Source organism: Xyrauchen texanus, chromosome 27 (assembly GCF_025860055.1).
Source record: "Xyrauchen texanus isolate HMW12.3.18 chromosome 27, RBS_HiC_50CHRs, whole genome shotgun sequence".
In the NCBI taxonomy this organism is placed as follows: Eukaryota; Metazoa; Chordata; class Actinopteri; order Cypriniformes; family Catostomidae; genus Xyrauchen; species Xyrauchen texanus.
This window is the reverse complement of record NC_068302.1, coordinates 12,851,142-12,875,251: the sequence shown is the minus strand read 5'-3', so window position 1 is coordinate 12,875,251 and position 24,110 is coordinate 12,851,142. Positions and strand designations below refer to the sequence as shown.

Sequence of the window (24,110 nt, the reverse complement as noted above, 5' to 3'; positions counted from 1 at the left end):
TTTTTCTCACTGAATATCCAGTTTTACTCAGACATATATCACATTAATATATCAGTAAAATGTTTGTGAATAGGAATTCTTGTTGAAATAATTTTCTATCTTTCAGCAAATGTAGTCCGTTTTAAACCCACAGTCAAAGGCACTACAAGTTGACTGTCTTTCTGAGTGTACCAGCCACTAAATTATGTATTTTTGGTAAGGAATGAATGTACCTTCTTTAGCTGGGTGCAGAGCCCTGCCAGTCTGTCATTTTCAGCTGTGGTATTGGCCAGCATGACACGGACCTGGTTAAGCTCCGCCTGCAATTCATTCATGCGAAACGTCATGGCCGCCTCTTTAATGCCAGTCTCTTGCAGGAGACACTCCTCTCGACTTTCCCCATCTTCCGCTGCCCGCTTATGACTGCTCACAGAGTCTGCCAGAGCCTACACACACACACACACAAATAAACCCTCTCATCTCCATTATAGCCAAGGAACAGATATACACTAGCAGATGCTAAGTTGTATAAAAACATCTAAAAAACAGAATTAAAAAAACAATTAGGTTGATTGACAGAATGAAAAAGCAACACTGACCAAATGTTTGACCCTTATCTACTTAAGCATGAACATTTTCAGAGATGTTGAACATTTTTTTCAATTTGTTCATCTTAAATTATTTTAAGGAATTTGTTTACTTTGTCAATAAACAAAAGCAAATGTATTCAGGGCTAGTGAAGTTAAAATCTCATTGCACCATACGTTAACAATGACACTTGTGAACTTTACATTAAACAGATGAAGCAGGACAAGTAAGATCGCCTGTTATAAATGTAGCTTCTCACTTTTCAGTCATGTATGAACGTGTTGGGAAAAACATGATTGTGCTACTTCATAATTAATGAGGAAAGTGTGAAAGACAGGGCTTATAATACAAGGCAGGAAATTACATACACTACCATTCAAAAGTTTGGAGTCACTTGCCTGAAATGTGACACTTGATCTTAAAATTCTTTTGATCTGAAGGTGTATGCTTAAATGTTTGAAATTAGTTTTGTAGACAAAAATATAATTGTGCCAACATATGAATTTATTTCACTACAAAACTAAAATTCTATTTAAAAAAATAGGTTCTTCTTGGACTGAATAATTAAGAAAAGCAGCCAATAAGTGCCAAACATAGATGGGAACTCCTTCAATACTGTTTAAAAGCATCCCAGGGTGATACCTCAAGAAGTTGTTTGAGAAAATGTCAAGAGTTCATGTCTGCAAATTCTAGGCAAAGGGGGACTACTTTGAAGATGCTAAAATATAACACATTGATTTTTTTCAGGTTTTGATTTAGTTTTAGTCACAACATAATTCCCATAGTTCCCTTTATGTTATTCCATAGCTGTGATGACTTTACTATTATTCTAAAATGTGGGGGGAAAAAGATTCAGTATAAGTGACCCTAAACTTTTGAACGGTAGTGTACATCTGGACAGAACGTTTAGGGTCAAGGCAATGAGATGATGTCACAGCACAACAGGGGAGAGCTACTTATTTTTAAATCCTATTCTATTATTTTTAAATCTGACATTTACGTTTATGCATTTGGCAGATGCTTTTATCCAAAGCGACTTACAGTGCACTTATTACCCCCCAAGGCAATTATATAAGAGTTATAAATCTGTTTTTGTCCTTGCATATTTGTGACAAACAGCATAGATCATTTGCATCATTATATACAAACAAGTCTCAAGCCAGAGGTTTTCTTTAATAGACAGTTTGATTTGAATGATGCCCGTCTTTTACTCTCAGCTAGGTTGAGACTATCATTCTAACAATTAGACCTACTACACCATGATTATGTTGAAAAAAACACTGTTTTATTTACTCACTTGGTGAGTGTTAAAGGGATAGTTCACCCAAAAATGAAACGTCTCTCATTATTTACATGATGACACTACACACTCAGTGTCTTGGCTTTTTTCTCTATTTGTCAATGTCATGCTAAATTAGGGATTTCATTTAAATCCTATATTAAAGGGCTAGTTCGCTCAAACATTAAAATTCTCTCATCATTTACTTATCATCATGCCATCCATTATGTGTACGACTTTCTTCTGCTGAACACAAACAACTTTTTAGAAGAATATTGCATGCATGTTCATACACTGCAAGTGAATGGGTGCCAACATTTTTAAGCACATAAATGGTTATGTGTTTAAAAGTGGTTAAATCTCTACTATTTAGGTCCTTTTTACAATACATTTTCCTGCCTGCCCAGTAGGTGGTGATATGCACAAAGAATGTGAATCACCAAAACCAAAAGAATAATACCGGTAATGTGAAAGTGGAGATTTATAATAAAAAAGGATTTAAATATCAATCCGTTTCTCACCAACACAGATCACATCATCTCTGAAGATATAGATTCATCCACTGGATTACTTTTGTGCTGCCTTTGTGCTTTTTAGAGCTTCAAAGTTTTGGCCACTATTCACTTGCATTTTATGGACCTATAGAGCTGAAATAGTCTTCAAAAAATATTTGTGTTCAGCAGAAAGAAAGAGTCATACACATCTGGGATGGCATGAAAGAGAATATACATTTTTGGGTGAACTATCCCTTTAATTTGAATGAAAACCCTAATTTAGCATGACATTAACAAATAGGGACAATAGGCCAAGATGCTGAATGTTAAGGATGCACACAATCTGTAATAAGACCAGAAGGATACAAATCACAAAGGAAGATGATGCTTACAAACAATCAACAAAATATAAGAAGAGAAAAAAATATCTTCAGGATAGCTTTGCAACAGCTAAAGTAGGCCTATGTGTATCTTTTCAATACTTAATTGTTACTTGCACAGAAACACTCTAAGGAAAAAGGATCAACCCATAAATCACTAAAGAAAGAAGCTCTAGGGCTCAACTTACCATCTCTGAATACATCAAATGTTTAGGACGTTTTCAGATACTTGATTGTACTTTCTTAGTCTTTAAGCTTGAAAAATCACTTAAAGAACAACTAAAAAAGGCTTTTTGCATGCTCACCTGTTTTCCAATGCCTTCATTTCAATATATCCTCCTCTTTCTTCACTGACCTCTCTGAGCTGTTGCAGTTCGAGTTTAAGAGCTTCGTGCTCTTCCTCCAGCTGGCAGTGTTTGGTCTTCAGCGCAGCACTCTCCTCCAGCACAGCCAGGCCGTACCGCGCAGCCTGTAGCTTCTCCTCATTGGTCTCCTGCAGCTCTGCAGTCAGCCTCTCCACCTCTGCCTGAAGCCCTTCTCCTCCAGACTCCTCCACTTCTCCATTACCCTCCTCCAGCATACTTAATCGAACCTAACACTTAGCTGAGAATAGATGCTTCACTCCTGTATCATCATGCCTGCTGGGATGTTTACGTACACTTAGGTTGAAGTCATTAAAACTCCTTTTTAAACCACTCCACAGATTTAATATTAGTAAACTATAATTTTGGCAAGTGGTTTAGGTCATCTACTTTGTGCATGACACGAGTAATTTTTCCAACAATTGTTTACAGACAGATTGTTTCACTTTTAATTGACAATAATCACAATTCCTGTGTTTCAGAAGTTTACATACGCAAAGTTAACTGTTCCTTTAAACAGCTTGGAAAATTCCAGAAAATGTCAAGCCTTTAGACAATAAGCCAATTAGTTTCTTATAGGTTAATTGGAGTCAATAGGAGGTGTTCCTGTGAATGTATTTTAAGGTTTTCCTTCAAACTCAGTTCAAATTTACTTGAAATCATGGGGAAATAAATAAAAAGGCCAAGATCACTGAAAGAAACACTTCAAATCTGTGTCAAAATAAATAAATGCAATGACATGTTGCAATTATAACATTTCAATTGTCAGGGCTCAACGCTAAAGATTTTTTGTACTGGCCTGGTTGGGCCAATGCTTCAGATTTTTTACTGGTCCCGGCAAAATTTTCACAGGCCCCAGCAGAGGAGATTATGTGTTTTCTGTCACCCATTTAGTCATGCAACTTTTGGCCATGTGTAGTGTTTTCATACACAGGATCAAAGATTTAGTCACTGAGTTAAAGATAATTGTGTGTAATAAACATATAAATCCCTGAGAGAGGAGACTTGCTACTAAAATGGTTGTGACTGTGTAATATACAGTAGGTAGATATGCCTAATCTATGAATTAAGAATGTGGATATAAACATAAAATCAGACAACCCAAACAAGACCAACACTGATTGATATACAAAGTACCTGTACGGTCCAGAAATGAGACATGTAGCAAGTGTTTTATGGAGGATGAAATGAAGTAGACTGTTTTAAATATTCATCTTCAACCTGCAGCTGAACAGCTCAGATAATAATAGCCTAATAGCGGGTTTCCTTCTTTTCATATCAAATGCCATTATTTCCAGGCACGTGTATAATCAGGGTTTAAAAAAGTTTATTATGTCACTTTCTGCGCTTCATCTCTAAAGGCAAATTAATGAGAGAAAATTCGCTTTTTTTTTTTTTTTTTACAGTGGGAATAAAACTCGAGTGTGCATGCACGTTAAACAGACTACGCTGCACGGAGAGAGATAATGATGAGACATTATGCACAGAGAGATATTTTCAGTCCTATAGAAAGAACTGGCCCGAATCTCTCTCACACTGGCCGAGACCTGACTGGAGTCACTAGAATAGTATATATATATATATATATATATATATATATATATATATATATATATATATATTATCCAGTAATAATAATAACTGACTGTGATTGGCGCATCCTATCCAGTGCTGAAACAATTAACAAGTGTCTATGCGCTTTCGGTAGCAGTCAGGACCTCTGGAAAATAATTAACACCTGATTAATGATAATGATAAACTTAAAAAATAAAAACTGATCAAATAAAAACGGACCTTCATTTACTCGCCCTTGTCGTTCAAAATCAGTATTACTTTTTTTCATCCTTGAAACACAAGATTGAGGGATGAATGGATCGTGTTTGTGGCTGTCCAAGATCCGAAAGCACAAATCAAAGCACCTTAAAGTTGTCCAAAAAAAAAAATCTAGTGCCTTAGATCTCAATTCTTTCAAAGTCATATAGTGTGATATGAGTAAAAGACTGACTTGCGCGAACTCAAGAATCACCTTGTCTACATGAGCGCACCTGACATCAACACTTTGGGCTGTCAAGAGCTGCGCGCGCATAATGCATTATTGTTGTGCCTGGCGAAAGTTTAAACAAGGCAGAGGAAAAGAAATTGCGCACACCGGTTCTTATGTATTTTCACTATTTTTGTTGAATGTCTGAAAGTGAATGATATTTGATGACGGGTCAGTCTTCCGCGCCCCCGCCCCACACTTTGACAACCACTGTGTTAAACCAAAACGCATCTTGATTTGCTACAAGGTTAGCTAGGTTTAGCTGAGGCTAAATTGTCAGTCGGTGATAACTAATGACAGAAAGGCAGCTTTTAATCGTAACTTACCTTTATATTTGATTGCCAGGATCGTACAGTAAATAGATGTAACGTGAGATCAGCCCTTTCCTTTCGCGCGCTCCTGTTCTGAAATCACACGTTTGAATGAATGCACGTGCACGAGCACGACTCTGGATTGCCAATGACGCGCCTCCACTTCCGTCGACCATTGTTACAGCGGAAGTGATTGTGCGGCGTTAGACATATTGAAGATACTAACAGATATTTCAAACACTATTCAATAACTGTAGTAGCTCTATAAATTACACTTTGGGCCCACCCCTAGATTTAATATAAGTCATGAGTCAAGCAAGTTGATCCAATATCTCCTTTATTAATCTTGATGGTCATGCAAGTAATGTGTCTCCATATTAAAGTTAATACATTTCAAGGCATTCAGATATTTGATCATGAAAGTAAATGTTCCTGATTAGCAGATGATACATCTATATTTAAAATAATAATAATAATAATTAAAATGGGCTCTTGGGTGTCTCTAGGAATTTTCTTTAGTATCTGGGTTAAACATAAATATTGAATTATTTGCTCTCAAAAGCAGACCTGATAATTTGTCTGAACTCTATGGTATACCAATTGAGGACAAAAATCTTATTTGGGTATTCAAATTAGTAAAAATCAAGAAAGAAAGGACACATTTAATTTACTCTCCATTAATAAACAATATTCCAAAAAAGTTCAATTCTTGGTTAATGAGGGATTTATCCTTAAATGGGAGGGTATTAGGCTACTATCAAATTCAGAAGGCTTATCAAGACTAATTTTACTGCAATGTTCCTAGATGTTCCAAAATCCCTAATTAATCAGATAGCTGAAATAAAAACATATATAATTTCATTTGGAGGAATAAGTCTCGATATTTGAATAAAACAAATCTCTGTAATCCTGTTAATCAAGGTGGGATAAATGTACTCGATTTTGAATCATCAAACATTATACTCTATCAAATGAATTAAAAATTACATTCTTTCAAGAGATACCTTATGGTTTTACATCCCAAATATAATTAAAAAAAAGTTGGAGGCATTGACTTACTTCTTAATTGTTACTTTGATGTCAGTAGACTTCGCATTCAATTATCTAATTTCCATAAACAGGTCTTACTATCATGGATGATTATGTATAAGCACAACTTTCCCCTCCCAAATGTTTAATTTGGAACAATAAATACACTAAGCACAGATATAAATACTTTTTTTGACAGTTGGTTTAAAATAAGATATGTTATTGGTGTCACAACTATTTAACAGCAATGGTAATTTACTTGCACACTGTGAATTCTTTGTAAAATATTCCTTCCCAGTATCTTTTAAGGAATTTATGACTGTGATTGATGCTACACCTTTTGAACTTATTGAATTATTAAAATATAACATTGCTTCCAGACCAAATATTGAATTTACTGTTAAATTGGAAAGTATAAGCATTACAGATAAAAAATAACAAAAAAACTGTCAAAATTGTGCAGCTCCATCAGCCAAATTTGTTTGAATGCATAATTTCAAAATAATAACTGGGAAGAAACCTTGAAAATTACAAGACGCTGTTGTATGACCAATAAGATTCATGAACTCTCGTTTGAGATTATTCACAGGATTTATCCTGTTAAACAAGTTATTGCAAGATTTAGGAAAGACATTGATTTAAAATGTGCTTTTTGTAACATTGAAATTGAAAGCATTGTACACCTCTGTTTTGACTGTATCTGTACAAAAATGTTTTGGTGTGATTTAGAATATTTTATTAAGATGAATACGGGTATTGATATGCATTTAAGGAAAGAGGGTGTTTTGTTTTATTTTGATAGTAAATTTGATCATAAAGCATGGTATATTATACATTTATTGTTGATTTATGGATTGTTTTTATTCATAAATGTAAATGGTCATCACAGAAACCAAACTTTACACACTTCAAAATAAAGTGTTACTTTAATATTTTAACAGGAGTAAAACAGTAAAGCGCTGAAGAGTGTTAACTTTTATAAAGCCTTGCATATTCCCTTTTGAATCTTAATGTTATATGCATTGTAAATTGTATCATTTATAGACTTTTGAATTCTGTATATTGGCGATATACCTTTTTGTAGTTTTTTTTTCTTTTAGTTTATTTCTTATGTTTTCAGATGGTTTGACAGTCATGTTATATTGATTAAAGCAATAATAAAAAAGATATTAACAGATATTTATAGACATGTGTTTGTGAACAGGATTCAGATATATATTTAGTTTTACTTTAAATAACTCAATCCCTATTTCAAACACAGCATACAATGTAGTCACTTTAAATTATTTGGCACCATGAGACAGAGATGTATGCAGTTCATTGAATTAAAATGTAATATTTCCACATGTCCAACTACCACTTCTGGGTGATCAGTAACAATCACTAAAAATACCCCCTTTGCCAATGAACATGCCATTTCACATGACCTAATTGCAAAAATGACATGCTTGATGTTCCCATTTTACAGTGTGGTAATAGAAACAAACTCAACATTATACAAATTCAATAGTTTGAGGAAAACCTTTATGGCAATTTTTGTTTAAAAAAAAGAGAGGGGGGTGCGGTATTTACAGCTTTAACAAAATCTGCAGGGGGGAAATTTGTTAATTTGTTACACTATCCAACATAACTGAAGCATGCTCTCTGTGTGTCAATTTTACCAAACACCAATGTGACATCAAGTGGTTGAGTAGGGTAAGTGCAACCAGATATTCACTGAATGGCCAACAGGAGCAGCTGTCAGAATGGCATCACCAAGTGCCAATTGGGGTGGCACCATCATATTAGCTGACAAGTAGTTACCTTTCAGAATGGTGCCTGCATATCATGCATCTATATCTGGATGGCAGCTGCTTCACTTAGTTTATTTTTATTAGCTCCAGTAGAAAAATGTAGATGTCATTTTAGTAGTAGGAAACAGCTTTATGGCAGCTTATGGCAAGTTTTTTCTCTGAGGCCAAATAGCGTAGCTTTTCTGCCAGAGGCATCTAAAGTTACTTATGTTCAAACAGGTTTGGGCAATTCTGGGGCATCTGCTGTGCCAGCCGGCAGCTGCTTTAAGTTTTTAGCATTTGTCTGATTAGTCATTCAGAGACTTCTGTTGGAGGTGTTCCTCCTCCAACCATTTCATACTGAATGCCATCATATGAGGTATAGAAGTGCAGATATAGTTGTTCATGCTTTATGTGGAGACTGGACCTGGTAGTGCTTCATAAAGCAAAACCAATGAAGGGATGACTAACAAACATTATTACAGAAGCTGCTTCACTTCACAGGAGTAATTTTTAATATCTTACAAATTAGATCCTAGGAAAGATAAATAACAAAATAGGGAAAGATTGATGACATCTACAATGATGAATGGCTCCCCAATCCCAAGGGAGGCAGGAAAGGAATAGAAGAGGGAATGCCAGGGAAAGAGACTGGGCATTGCTTGTTACTGTGGGAAACCCAGTTCTAGGCATCCACTTTGCCCTCAGGTTTAAAGGTCAAAGGTCATCCAGAGTTGCATGCCAGTAGCTGCCCGAACAAACAAACCAAGGACGTCAGTAGCATGGCAAAGAGGTGGTCGATGATGTAAATGTAAGACCACACATACAAAAACAATGTTGAATGTTGTTTAAGGTATAATTAGTCATTCAATTACAGGATTATGAAGTTGTTTCCCATGTAAAAACTTGTGGTTTCCAAGTCTTTCACAGCATGAATTTTGATTTTTTTATAAAAAGTTTAATCTTTCCAAGAAAAAAATCAAGCTCAAAGCAATGTTATGTTCACTCAAACAAAAGTTTGTCTAAAGCTGTTTTAAAGAAGGTTTACAGTTTTAGATTACTGAAACCGAATGAATGTGGTCTATCAATAACCCAGTTCTTTACCATTACGAAATCTTGAAACAAGCTTGTTACTTTTGCTAGTTCAAGAGGAACTAAAGTGTACACTTTTGTCTGGAGCATACCTCCTTAAAAGAAAAGACCGGCATGCTAGTCCAGGCAGGTGTATGATGGTTAGTGCTGGTGTGGTGCTGGCCCGAACTGGTTTGTGTTGGTTAGTTCTGGCATAGTGCTTGTCAAGGCTAATTTACATGGTTAGTGATGGTGTTGTGCTGTTCCAGGGTAGTTTATGTTAGTAAGTGCTGGTGTGGTGCTGGCCCGAACTGGTTTGTGTTGGTTAGTTCTGGCATAGTGCTTGTCAAGGCTAGTTTACATGGTTAGTGATGGTGTTGTGCTGTTCCAGGGTAGTTTATGTTAGTAAGTGCTGGTGTGGTGCAAGCCCAATCTGGTTTGTGTTAGTTTGTGCTGGTGGGGTGGTGGTCCAGGCTAGATTACGTTGGTTAATGCTGTTATGATGCAGGCTCGAAATGGTTTGTGTTGGTTAGTTATGATGCAGTGATTGCCCAGGCTAGTTTAGGTTGGTAAGTGCTGGTGTGGTGTTGGTCCAAACAGGTTTATGTTGTTCAGTTTTGGTGCAGTGCTGGTCCAGGTTAGTTTATGTTGGTTAGTGTTGGGATGGTGCTGGTCTGAACTGGTTTGTGTTGGTTAGTTCTGATGTTGTGCTGGTCCAGGCTAGTTTACGTTGGTTAGTGCTGGCATAGTGCTAGTCTAGGCTAGTTTATATTGGTTAGTGCTGGTTTGGTGCTAGCCCAAACAGGTTTGTGTTGTTTAGTTTTGGTGCAGTGCTGGTCCATGTTAATTTATGTTGGTTTATGCTGGGATGGTGCTGGTCCGAACTGGTTTGTGTTGGTTAGTTTTGGTGCAGTGCTGGTCCAGGCTAGTTTATGTTGGTTAGTGCTGGTATGGCGCTGACCTGAACTGGTTTATGTTGGTTAGTTTTGGTGCAGTGCTGGTCCAGGCTAGTTTATGTTGGTTAGTGTTGGGATGATGCTGGTCCGAACTGGTTTGTGTTGGTTAGTTCTGATGTTGTGCTGGTCCAAGCTAGTTTATGTTGGTTAGTCCTGGCATAGTGCTGGTCTAGGCTAGTTTATATTGGTTAGTGCTGGTGTGGTGCTGCTCAAGGCTAGTTTATATTGGTTAGTGCTGGTGTGGTGCTGCTCAAGGCTAGTTTATATTGGTTTGTGCTGGTGTGGTGCTGCTCAAGGCTAGTTTATATTGGTTAGTGCTGGTGTGGTGCTGCTCAAGGCTAGTTTATATTGGTTAGTGCTGGTGTGGTGCTGCTCAAGGCTAGTTTATATTGGTTTGTGCTGGTGTGGTGCTGCTCAAGGCTAGTTTATATTGGTTAGTGCTGGTGTGGTGCTGCTCAAGGCTAGTTTATATTGGTTAGTGCTGGTGTGGTGCTGCTCAAGGCTAGTTTATATTGGTTAGTGCTGGTGTGGTGCTGCTCAAGGCTAGTTTATATTGGTTAGTGCTGGTGTGGTGCTGCTCAAGGCTAGTTTATATTGGTTAGTGCTGGTGTGGTGCTGCTCAAGGCTAGTTTATATTGGTTAGTGCTGGTGTGGTGCTGCTCAAGGCTAGTTTATATTGGTTAGTGCTGGTGTGGTGCTGCTCAAGGCTAGTTTATATTGGTTTGTGCTGGTGTGGTGCTGCTCAAGGCTAGTTTATATTGGTTAGTGCTGGTGTGGTGCTGCTCAAGGCTAGTTTATATTGGTTAGTGCTGGTGTGGTGCTGCTCAAGGCTAGTTTATATTGGTTAGTGCTGGTGTGGTGCTGCTCAAGGCTAGTTTATATTGGTTAGTGCTGGTGTGGTGCTGCTCAAGGCTAGTTTATATTGGTTAGTGCTGGTGTGGTGCTGCTCAAGGCTAGTTTATATTGGTTAGTGCTGGTGTGGTGCTGCTCAAGGCTAGTTTATATTGGTTAGTGCTGGTGTGGTGCTGCTCAAGGCTAGTTTATATTGGTTAGTGCTGGTGTGGTGCTGCTCAAGGCTAGTTTATATTGGTTTGTGCTGGTGTGGTGCTGCTCAAGGCTAGTTTATATTGGTTAGTGCTGGTGTGGTGCTGCTCAAGGCTAGTTTATATTGGTTAGTGCTGGTGTGGTGCTGCTCAAGGCTAGTTTATATTGGTTTGTGCTGGTGTGGTGCTGCTCAAGGCTAGTTTATATTGGTTAGTGCTGGTGTGGTGCTGCTCAAGGCTAGTTTATATTGGTTAGTGCTGGTGTGGTGCTGCTCAAGGCTAGTTTATATTGGTTAGTGCTGGTGTGATGCTGCTCAAGGCTAGCTTATATTGGTTTGTGCTGGTGTGGTGCTGGCTGAACTGTTTTGTGTTGGTTGGTTCTGATGTAGTGCTGTCCAGGCTAGTTAATGTTGGTTAATGCCGGGGTAGTGCTGGTCCAGGCTAGTTTTTATTGGTTAGTGCTGGCATGGTGCTGGTCAAGACTAGTTAATATTGGTTAGTTCTTGTGTGGTAACGTCCCGAACTGATTTGTGTTGGTTAATTCTGATGTAGTGATGGTCCTGGCTAGTTTATATTGGTTAGTGCAGGTGTGCTGCTGGCCTGAACTGGTTTGAGTTGGTTAGTTTTCGTGCAATGCTGGTCCAGGCTAGTTTATGTTGGTTTGTGCTGGTGTAGTGCTGGCCAAACTGGTTTGTGTTGGTTAGTTTTGGTGTTGTGCTGGTCCATACTAGTTTATTTTGGTTAGTGCTGGCACAAACTGGTTTTTGTCGGTCAGTTCTGATGTAATTCTGTTCCTGGCTATTTTATGTTGGTTAGTCCTGGGATAGTGTTGTCAAGGCTAATTTGTGTTGGTAAATTCTGTTGTGGTGCCAGTCTATGCTGGTTTATGCTGGTTAGAGCTAGTCTGGTGATAGTCCATGCTGGTTTATGTTAGTAATAGCTGACCAAGACTGTTTGTGTTGGTCCAGTTGGTGGGCATACATAGCAGATGTTTCTTTCACCAGCAGAAGTTTAAACATGAGATCATGTTCCAAAACAAATGTTTATGATCATATTTAATTTTATCAGAGAGAGTGGAGTTATCTGAACTCATTATCATGGCCTGTCATTGAGACTGCTAGTGAGTTCTAGAAAGACTTGTAAAGTAATTTCATTAAATAAATGTTTCAATACAAAACTCAGTGCAGATCAACTCATTCCTTTCTCAAATCTTTTGTAAACTGTAGTCTGCCAAATCACTAACAATTACCTATTTCTTAATTTTCTGGTCATCCCCTTTAATGAATGTTGAGCTGGATTAATAGTTAAATTGATAAAATTAGGCTATCTTAGAGCCAAACATTAGTCAACGATTCATGTAATTCATCATGCTCATTAATTTTCCACGCTCTCACATCCTTCAGGCCCATAGAGGGATGCTTTATTAAATGAAATGGTCTTAAATCACTGTGTGTTATGTGTTCCCCTGGGCCAAAGGGTCACACTGTTCAGAGAGCACTTTACCAGGATGGGGGGGGGATGAAGATAGAGAGTCCTGAGGATTTGTGTCAGGGTCAGAGCAGAGCTTAGGAGAAATGGTATAAAAACACAAGGAGAAGGAAAGTCACTCAAATAAAGGACCGTAAAGAGGAGCGAGGTTTGTGAAGGAGCAAGGGACATACAACGTCAAGCACATTGGGTTGTTAAAGTATTTAGATCCATCTTTTAGAATGAAAGATCACTGTTTGATTCTTCTAGTCCTGTCACTCTCAGCGATCAGTGTACAGGCCTTGTGGAGGTAAGTGAACACTTTCTTGTTCTGTAGAAAAATGCTTCCTGTCTGTTTGCAGTTGGATCACAATATTGGGCATGCACATATATTTACTGAATTTATTTCTACATTGAGTTTTAATGTTATTACTGATGATTATAGGTTATTTACTTTACATTGGGCACTCAGTCATTATAAACATCTTGAGTAAAGTATAAAAAGAACGTCTTTACTGTACTGTCTTTAATTGTTATGGACTCCAATATAATTATCTGGCCTCTAGTTCTATGGAACCTCTTGTTTCATTTAGATGTGCAATACATAGAAAATTAACTCCAATAATCTCTCTGTAAACCAGCATGTTTGTTTAATCCATCATGCAGTGTAATTTTATTACAATAAGACAAAAGTAATAAAACAACTTGTCAGAGTTTGGTTTGTGTGTATGATCTAGCACAATTTTGCAAGCAAATGTTTTCTTTATTTGTATTTCTATACTTAACTAGCAGATTCTGGTGTCTTGTCTTTACTTTATATCTTCACTTTTATTAAAATGTTGTATATGCATGAGGTACAATGCCCCGCTAGACTTCCTGATGATGCCGTTTGTATCACTTACACATTGAAAATCTAAAATTAACCACTTTTCTTTCCACCATCAGGTTAAAACTGAAGAAAATGCCCTCCATACGAGAGACCCTCAAGGAAATAGGTGTCACTCCAGCTCAAGTGATGTCTGAGATTATGCCAAAATTTTATGAACCCTCACCCACCAATGGCACAGCACCGACAGCTCTAATTAACTACTTGGATGTATGACCCAACACTCAATTGACACCTTTGCAATGATATTTAGTAATACTAAACAGGATACATTTTTCTGTAAAAAGAAAATAATTATAATTCGAGTTCCTCTAAACCCTATATCATTTTGCTGTCTGTTATCTCTCTCTTGATTATTTTTCAGACTCAGTACTTTGGTGAGATCAGTATTGGTTCACCAGCTCAGATGTTCAACGTTGTGTTTGACACTGGTTCTGCAAACCTTTGGGTTCCCTCACACAGCTGTTCTCCTCTATACACAGCCTGTTGTGAGTGATTTCTCACAAACAGTCATACCATAAAATTCATATCACAATGTTTGCCTAAAATCAGTTAAATCTATCCACCATTCATGAAATGGAAAACCTGTATTTTCTTTCTCTTACCACTCAATCTACCTCTCATTACTCCTTTAGTCACACACAACAGGTATGATGCTTCCAAATCCCTCACTCACATTTTCAATGGCACAGGATTCTCCATCCAGTATGCTTCTGGAAACGTCCGGGGATTTCTGAGCGAGGATGTGGTTGTTGTGAGTAAATAAGGCAGGGAGATATGAAGGAATGGTTTTCATGATAAATTTGTATTGGAATTTTTGGTAACACGTCACAATAAGGTTCCACTAATTAACATTAGTTATCATGAACTAACAATGAACAATATATTTTCACATCATTTAATAATCTTTGTTAATGTTAAAAAAAAAATACAATTGTTCATTGTTAGTCCATGTTAGTTCATAGTGCATTAGCTAATGTTAGCATAACAACGTTTGATTTTAAAAACGTATTAGTATGTTGAAATGAACATTAACCAAGATTAATAAAGGCTGTTAAGGTATTGTTCATTGTTAGTTAATGTTAACTAAAGTTGTTCACTAATGAAACCCCATTGCAAAGTGTCACTGAATTTTCTTTCTGGAAATGTTAAAAAGTTCAATATTTTCCAACTTGTGAAAATTATATTTGTTATTGTCTGGTGTTCATAAGATAAGGCAAAAAAATATTAATTCATTGTGTTGTAAAATATGTACATATTTGTGGCCATCTACGATTAGGTTACCACGGGAAGTCTAATAAATCTGTCTGCAAAAGATCAATAGATAACTCAGTCCAGATTCTTTTGCACAAAATTTGACATGTATCCCAAAAAACAGTATCCCAAAAAACTGATCCATTTTGAAATATATCTATCTCAGTATGATACTAAAATCATTAGCATATGATGAAAACCCCTGCAGAAAAATAATGATATCCAATAGTGGAGTGAACTCTTTGACCGTCTTTGAGGGCTGTAGTAAGGTATTCTGGGCCCCCTGACTGTATTATGCTCCCTGACTGTGTACTGCTCTTTAGAAACAGTTGTGCTACGGCCCTGCTCTTTGATCCCTGACCTGTGATTTCTTTAGGTGGGTGGTATTCCCGTGGTGCAGGTTTTTGCAGAGGCAACGGCTCTTCCTGCGATTCCATTCATCTTTGCCAAGTTTGACGGAGTGTTAGGGATGGGTTATCCAAACGCAGCCATTGATGGAATTACACCTGTTTTTGATCGCATCATGTCACAACATATCCTAAATGAGGATGTTTTCTCTGTGTATTACAGTAGGTGAGCATTTCTTTACACATCAAATAAATATTCCAAAGCATTTTGGAGTTGGTGAGCATTTCTTTACACAGCAAATAAATACTCGAAAAATCTTTTTTTTTTTTTTTTTTTTTTACATACTGAAACTTAAAGGTTCTGTAGTTCTGAAGCTTTCGCGTGATGAATTAGCCACACCCCTTATTCAAAAAATTCTGCCCTGCAAAGATAATTTTGAGACCAAAACTGAGCAAAAGAGCAGCATTGTTTGTTCCTGTGGCTTTCTCAACAGTGGCACAATAGCACCTTCAACTGACAAACATTATGAATCATAGCCTCATTTAACTGCTTAAAATGCAACACTATTAAAACAAGCAGAATGATTGACAGGTGAACAACTCATGTCAGTGATCCGGACACATTTTTGTTTGCTGTTTACAAAGTCTACAGCTGTCACAGAGACCAGTGAGAAACATTTGTTGCATACCTTTCCATCCAAAAAATCTCTTACAGCACCTTTCATTTTAACAAGACTTCATTAAAACTTAGGTTTAGTACAGGTTTAAGCCACATTAGTGTTTATACTTGTCAGGGGAATCAACCTACGATTGGCTGACTTATAGTTGATTTTGCTTATTTAGTCAGACTGGGAGAAAGCATTTAAAGGGATAGTTCACCAAAACATTTCATTCTCTCATCATTTACCCTCATGTTATCCCAGATGTGTATGACTGTATATCTCAGCTCTGTAGTCAGTTTAAAAGTAATCCATCAGACCAGTTAATTAATGTCTTTTGAAGCAATGATTTGGTTTTGGGTGAGAACAGATCAAAATGTAACTCCTTTTTCATTATACATCTTGACAGCAGCCTCATTAGCGTAATCGAGCTTGAAATCATGATCGTGCCTAGAGATTGCAATGGTAATATGTACAGTGAAAAAGTTATATTTTGGTCTGTTCTCACCCAGAATCAAATGGATTGCTTCAGAAGACATTGTTTAAACTACTGGAGTCACATGGATTACTTTTATGCTGACTTTATCTCCTTTTTGGACCTTCACATTTCTGGCCAGAATTCACTTGCATTGTATGGACCTACAGAGCTGAAATATTCTTCTAAAAATCTTTGTTTGCGTTCAGCAGAAGAAAGTCATACGCATCTTATATGGAATGAGGGTGAGTAAATGATGAAAGAATTTTCATTGTCTATCCCTAATTACACAGTTATTATTAAACAAATTTGAAATTAAGATTTTGATATGCAGAAAATATAATTTCAGCATGTTAAATTACATGAATATTGGGTTACATCCTTGTCTGTAAGGGACCCAACACACATACCTGGGGGAGAGCTTGTACTGGGGGGAACAGACCCGAAGTACCACACTGGATCTTTCCACTATGTCAATACCAAAGAGGAAGGCAAATGGGAGGTCACCATGAAAGGGTAAGACTTTACCATCATCATAATCAGTTATTCTGGATTCTACATCTGCTTTACATCACAATACTCCTTGTTGTAGAATTCCTATATCAGTTTATACATGCTTTCTGGTAGCCATCCGTTTTTAATTTTGAACAGAACCTCAAACTGCTTCCAGAGATTTGGAAGTAACTGATCCATGCTTTCTGTTCTTTAACTCTTTAAAGTCAGCATGAAATCAAAATCAACCCTGTATTTTCTTAATAAAAAAAATTCCTAGTTTTACTGTGCATGATTCAACAGCTCACATTATTCCAAAGAAAAATAGTTTTCTTCGTAATCTTACATTAAAATGTATTACATTGATTTAATGTTAGCCAATAGCCAAATAGCAATTTAATTCATTATATGTAAGGGGGTTAAAGGAAAAGGAAGAGACGAGAACCTGCTTAACAATATAAATAATATTTGATTAAATAAAAAGACACACACAAACACATACAGGGCATCTGCCCGTAATTCTCTCTCCCTCAAACTGTCATCACCGGCTGCCTTTATCCCTCGCGTGCCCTATCAGGCTGATTGGGGACTGGGCGTGCGTCGTTCCATCCCGGCTCTGCCTCCTCCGCTATACAGCAAAGTTTTAGGCTACTGTAGTAGCCATTGAAGCTTTTTTTAAAGTTATGCCGTTAATGTAATAAAGATTATGCCAATAATAGCAAATAAAGATATTTTTACTATGAGATGCCTCCACTGCTTGTCAAAATTCATGTGTATAGAACACCCATTTTTCACAATCCAATCAACTCCTGATTGATAAAATCAAGTCCCGTCCTACATTTTTCTCATTGAATATTCAGTTTCACAGCAATATGTTATATTAAAGAAGTAAAATGGTTGCAAATGCAATTTCATTGACTTTAAACCCTCTGAGGTTATCTAAAGTGATATTGTGAAGCATTACCTAAACAATACTTTATTTCTCTGCAGAGTTTCGGTGGGGGCAGACATGCTGTTTTGCATGGACAGCTGTACGGCTGTGATTGATACTGGCTCCTCCTACATCACAGGACCTGCCTCCTCTGTTTCTATTCTGATGAAAACAATCGGGGCCGTTGAGCTGGCTGAGGGAGGGGTAAATTCTGTCTTTATTTAACAGGATTTATGTATTTATCTGTCAGTAGTATGTACAGTGGGCTGAGAGATCAAGCCTCAGCATGAGGGAATTCTTTTTTCGTAACCAAAAAATATAAATCTACAAATTACCAATTATGTTTACCAATACATGAATAAGCCAGAATTTAAACCTTCAGAAAAATATCATGACATTGTCTGTAAATCTCTTCAGTAGTGGCAAGGCCTCAAACTTGTTATATAAAACCTTAAATATAATTCGAACAATGTGTTCCAGTTTTTCCAAAAAGAAAAAAAGCAGCACATAGCAGGTGTATGGAATTTTGCCAGGTAGCACATGTTCCTGGAACAGCATCCTTGCTAGTCCTGAAACAGCATTCCTTTCAACATATCAGATTTTAGGGTAAGGCGAATGGCTAATGTACACCATTCTTATCAACCTATATTATCCCTCTAATTTTAGGGGTAGATTAAGTTCAGGGTTAGGGGTATGTTTAGGGTTATGACCAGAGGCAGTTCTAAAGTCAGTGGATAGGAAACCATCCTTTGATGAAATATTGAAATATAATACTATATTATAATGTAATAATAATAATAATATACATATTTAAATATTACTTGAACTAAAATATCCTACTAACTTTTGTCTCAGCTTCAGATACACTCAAAGATCAGAAATGTGCTTTAAAACGTGAAGTCAATTCAGATTTACGTAGTTTTATGCACATTTTTTACAACAGACAGACTTACATAATTGATTCGTCAAGTGTTTTACATTAGTTTAGAACATATCTGGCTGTAAATATGCTAAAATAGGTACTTATGAGTAAAATAGTTCATAGTTAGTACAAAGTTTGCGAGGTTTATGGCATCATGTCTTAATAAAAGAGTTTTGGAAAAAAACACAAAGCTCGTACCTTAAAGTTTTCAAATTCCTCGAGCAAATATGCATATATCACTCTTTGTTTTCAGGGTTATATATCTGAATATTTAGTACTCTGTGGATCTGAGGGGACCAACTCAAGACAGTTACGATATCAGTAATTACATGGCTTAAAGGAATAGTTCACCCAAACGTCCCTCATATACTTACCTTCATGTCATCCCAGATTTTTAGGACTTTCTTTCTTCTGCTAAACCTTTGTAGGTCCATACAATGTAAGTGAATGGTGGTTAGAACGTTAAAGGTCCAAAAAGCACATAAAGGCAGCATAAAAGTAATCCATAAAACTCCAGTGTTTAAATCCATATGCTTAGAAGTGATGTGATAGGTGTAGGTAAGAAACAGTTCAATATTGAAGTCCTTTTTTACTAATAAACCTCCACTTTCACTTATACATTCTTCTTCGATTCACATTCTTTGTGTATATCGCCACCTACTAGGCAGGGATGAAACTTAAATATTGATCAGTTTCTCACCCACACCTGTCGTATCGCTTCTGAAGATATAGATTTAACCACTGGAGTAGTCTGGAATACTTTTTATGCTGCCTTTATATGCTTTTTGGACCATGAAAGTTCAGGCCACCATTTACTTGCATTGTATAGACAAACAGAGCGGAAATATTCTTCTAAAACCCTTAATTTGTGCTCTGAAGAAGAAAGAAAGACATATATATCTCAGATGGCATGAGGGTGAGTAAAACATGAGAGAAGTTTAATTTTTGGGTGAACTATGCCCTGGTAGCTCAGCCCTAGTGCCACCAATGGTTAAGACTATGTTTCTTTGACAGGAATGCCAGGACCAGCAACATGTCTCACATGTCAAAAGTATGGTGGCCATTGATGAACCCTATAAAACATCCAGAATTGCCCATAGTAGCAATCGATTATATAACAGTGCATTCATACAGCAAAACATCATATGAATAGCCCTGATATATGAAACATGGCACCCCCAAAACATCAAAACTATTTTGAAAGAACACTTCTAGCAAACCCGTTTCTTATTGTTCTGTTTCCTTTTCCTGATGCACAGCTGCTTTTGTCTATCATGTTAAGCTGTGATTCATAAATAATGTGTGAGGAGCAAATTATGGGATTGAAAGCTGATGTTTGTTTTGTTAATGTCAGTGTATTTGATGATATTTTATGTGTAAAAACCTGTGAAGTTTAGTGTCAGTTCAGTTTAGCACAACAATGCAGTACATGCACAGAATGTGGGGGGTTTTTAAAGTCAATACTAACCTTCTCTTTCTCTCTCTGTTTCAGTACACTGTGAACTGTGATCTGGTGAAGTCTTTGCCCAGTGTGGCCTTTCATCTTGGTGGTCAGGAATATCCTCTCACAGAAGAGGACTATATTCTCTGGGTAAGGACCAATGTGCCTTTTTAGATGTGATGATTGTGTGTTAACAGTGGTTTAACTGGTTTTGCTTCAGGACCCAAATTTTAATTTGGACATAAATAAAAATCCAATACTGTACCAAACCTGTAACCTACAACTGATGTAGTTTTGTTCATGACTTTTGAGAATGAGAGCATGTCAGGGAACCTGTCCATGTTGGCATCTGTTCAGATTTGGATAGCTTCTGCCAAGTGACTAATACATTTGTGTCACAATACCTGAGAGTTTTACTGGAAGCACAGCCTTTGGCCTCAACATAAAAAGATATGGGAAGCATTTTCTTTAACCTTGTTAAAAGTTGATAAGTCTACATGTTTTGCTATAAGTGATGTGATAGTTGTAGGTAAGAAACAGTTCAATATTGAAGTCCTTTTTACTAATAAACCTCCACTTTCACTTATACATTCTTTTCGATTTACATTCTTTGTGCATATCGCCATCTACTGGGCAGGAATGAAACTTTATATTAAAAAAGGACTTAAATATCCAAAACCTTACCAAACCTGTAACTGATGTTGAGTGAGTCTTTTATTCTTTTACTTTGAGTAATTTTGTTCATGACTTTTGAGAATGAGAGCATGTCAGGGAACCTGTCCATGTTGGCATCTGTCTGATTTGGGTAGCTTCTGCCAAGTGACTAATACATTTGTGTCACGATACCTGAGAGTTTTACTGGAAGCACAGCCTTTGGTCTCAACATAAAAAGATATGGGAAGCATTTTCTTTGCCTTTTTAAAAGTTGATAAGTCTACATGTTTTGCTATACATGCAGAATTATATGGAGGGTCGCATTTTATTATTTGCATTTAACATTGTCTGTGACCCTAACAAAACCAACCAAATTTACCATATTTATAAACACTGCATTAACCATGCTAATCTCTGAATGTGTGATCAAGGGTTTTTGATCAGAATTATCACCTTTTTCATTGATAACACTGTGGCAGACAATAGTTTTATACTCATTATTTAGATAAGCGCTGAAGTCTGGGATGCATTACTAAATTCTTCACATATTTCTAGGTTACATTTCATGTAAAAAAGTAAAGTGAATCATAATGTATTTATGTTCTTTTATTCTATGGCTTCATATACAGCTATATACAGCTATAAGAAATTGCATTAACTAAACAAAAACCTAAATTTGTCTTTTCTTTCTTTTCTGTTTCTTCTGATCTTCTGCTCATAGCAGTCAGAATTTGGGGAGGACATCTGTACTGTGACCTTCAAAGCGTTGGATGTGCCTCCCCCTACTGGTCCCGTTTGGATTCTGGGGGCAAACTTCATAGCTCGATATTATACCAAATTTGATCGGAGAAACAATCGTATCGGCTTCGCTCTAGCAGTCTGACAACAACTGGGATCACTTTGACTTTAGCCTAACATCATATTGCACATATCACATATAAACTACAAATAGGTGGCCACTTGATCTGTCACATAAGATATAAATGCTGTCCTTTTAAGAGTTTATTTTTAGTTACATTTATTTTTCTGTGATCCAGGTTTGGATTAGTATAGTGGTGCTGGTCCAAGAATAACAAATGATATGTCAGGAGTGATCTTTTACAACAGTGGGATATGTGGGTTTATTATATACTTTGCTAACTTGCTCCGAAAGGGAAAATAGTGTTGAATTCACTTGCAAAATTAAATAGGTCTCTCATTTATATTATTTGCACTATTCACTCCTGTCTCTGATTTTAAGTCATTTTATTTATGCACTGTGACTTGGGCATCAGAAAGTGTGCAATACTTGATTACTACATGTAAAATAAACACATATGCCCAAGAAATCCACTTGCTTTTTGCACCAATGTATTCACCATAGTAATCTACTAGTAAACACTTTAACATAAGGTTCTATTCATTAACATTAGTAAAAGGAATAGTTTAACCAGTGATGAAAATTCTCTCATTATTTATCCCAGAAGTGTATGACTTTTATTTCTTCTACTGAACACAAACAAAGATTTTTAGAAGAATATCTCAGCTTTATAGTCCATACAATGCAAAAGAAAGGTGCCCAGAAATCTGAAGGTCCAAAAATGCATATAAAGTCAGCTTAAATGCAATCCATTTGACTTCAGTGGTTAAATCAATGTCTTCAGAAGCAATATGATAGGTATGGGTCTTTTTTCCCCCTATAAATTCTCCTTCCTGCTCAGTAGGCGGTGACATGCACGAAGAATGTGAATTATCAAAAACAAAAGAACAAGAATGAGGAAGTGAAAGTGGAGATATAGAGTAAAAAAAGTATGGTTAAACTCAAGTTTGCAGTGTCCTTGTTACAGTGTAATAACACAAGTAATAACTGATTATTACTAATTAACAACATGTACTTACTATAGGTTTGGTTTAGGATTAGTTGCTTGTAATTATGCATAATTGACTGTAATTACTATAGTCAATATATATAATATGTGTAACAAGGACACTGTAAAATAAAGTGTTACCAAATATGAATCTGTTTCTCATCCACACTTATCATATCACTTCTAAAGATATAGATTTAACTACTTTAAATTTTTGGGTGAACTTTCCCTTTTAGGCTTTAGATACCATGACAATAAATATATATATATATATATTTTTTTTTACACATTTATTATCTTGGTTAATGTTGATTTATAAATACACTATTGTTCATTGTTACAGTAGTTCATTAACTAATGTTAACTTATACAACTTTTAATGTCAAAAAATGTATTAGTATATGTAGAAATGAACACTAACAAAGATTAATAAATGCTTTAAAAGTATTGATCATTTTTAAATAATTTGAACTATTGTGTTGACATGTTAACAGATACAATCTTATTGTAAATTGTTCCCAGTAATTCTTACTTTAGATGTTTATTATGAATAACTATAAACTGGTTTAACATGTAATTATTTTTAGCAGTGCCCTACAAATGCATGGAAACCCAATAAACCAAATACAACTGGACCTGTTTCATTTCCAAATGCTTCTTTCCCCCCTCAGAACATCGCAATCTAGACAGCACATGTAGCAAATCAGAGGTCAGTCTGGATAGACATCAAACGATATAATGTTTGCCCCATTTGACCACATTTGTCTCAGAGATCAGTGCCATCATGTACTAGAATTTGTTTTGTTATAAACAGCTTTAGAGAATCTTCATTTAGCTGGTACATCCATCAAAATAAACATGTTAATCAAAGACACTCACTGGTTCTTATTTTTATAACACCTCTAGTCTTGTAGTGTTTCTATTGAAAAATGTTGTGAGATGGAATGCGAGATGCGCTCTGCTGCTGCTACAGTCACGCTGAAGACGCCTTCCACAGCAGGAGTTGCAGATTTTATCATGCTATTTTGTCTCTCTGTCTTTCTTTATGTCTCTCTCTCCCTCCATTCCTGCCACATTTTCTTTTGTCAGTTTGTAGTGTTTATAATTTGTACTGTTAAATTTGATCAGCTATAGATAATGCATAAAAACTATTTAACATGCCCTACTGCGTTTTAATAGAGCATGTTGATGTACAATGCACCTTGTCAAAACAGGTCAGGCTGTAAAGTTTGTGAAATTTAACTTTACATCCTGACAATGCCATGGTCATTACCACTGACTAATGTCAGTTTAGCCCTTTTAATTTTTGAAAAGTGTGTAAGTAATGCCTCCTACACACTACATGACTTTCAAAGAAGTTGGATCGTGGTACCGTTCATATTACTCAACTATCTGTCTTGTCATGGAAGTCATGGCGTTTTCAAATTACA

At 36.4% G+C, this 24,110-nt stretch overlaps 2 protein-coding genes across 2 annotated transcripts in view; one reads left to right on the top strand and one right to left on the bottom strand.

Annotated features, from left to right (window-relative positions):
- The window catches only part of LOC127621507 (protein bicaudal D homolog 2-like), a 44,221-nt gene extending 38,704 nt beyond the window's left edge, over positions 1–5,517 (bottom strand). Inside the window, exons 1-3 of the mRNA XM_052095146.1 lie at positions 5,450–5,517; positions 3,076–3,358; positions 213–425 (exon numbers count right to left, since the gene is read on the bottom strand). Coding sequence (XP_051951106.1) covers positions 213–425; positions 3,076–3,300 — 438 coding nt within the window. The 5' untranslated portion in view covers positions 3,301–3,358; positions 5,450–5,517. The remainder of the gene's footprint in view (positions 1–212; positions 426–3,075; positions 3,359–5,449) is intronic.
- A 7,390-nt stretch (positions 5,518–12,907) lies between these two features.
- On the top strand, positions 12,908–22,927 carry LOC127621103 (renin-like). Its single transcript, XM_052094557.1, has 9 exons — positions 12,908–13,082; positions 13,718–13,868; positions 14,023–14,146; positions 14,294–14,412; positions 15,289–15,485; positions 16,787–16,909; positions 17,876–18,020; positions 20,231–20,329; positions 21,555–22,927. The coding sequence occupies exons 1-9, from the start codon at positions 13,015–13,017 to the stop codon at positions 21,714–21,716; spliced, it is 1,188 nt and encodes a 395-aa protein (XP_051950517.1). The 5' UTR covers positions 12,908–13,014; the 3' UTR covers positions 21,717–22,927.
- The last annotated feature ends 1,183 nt before the right edge of the window (positions 22,928–24,110 follow it).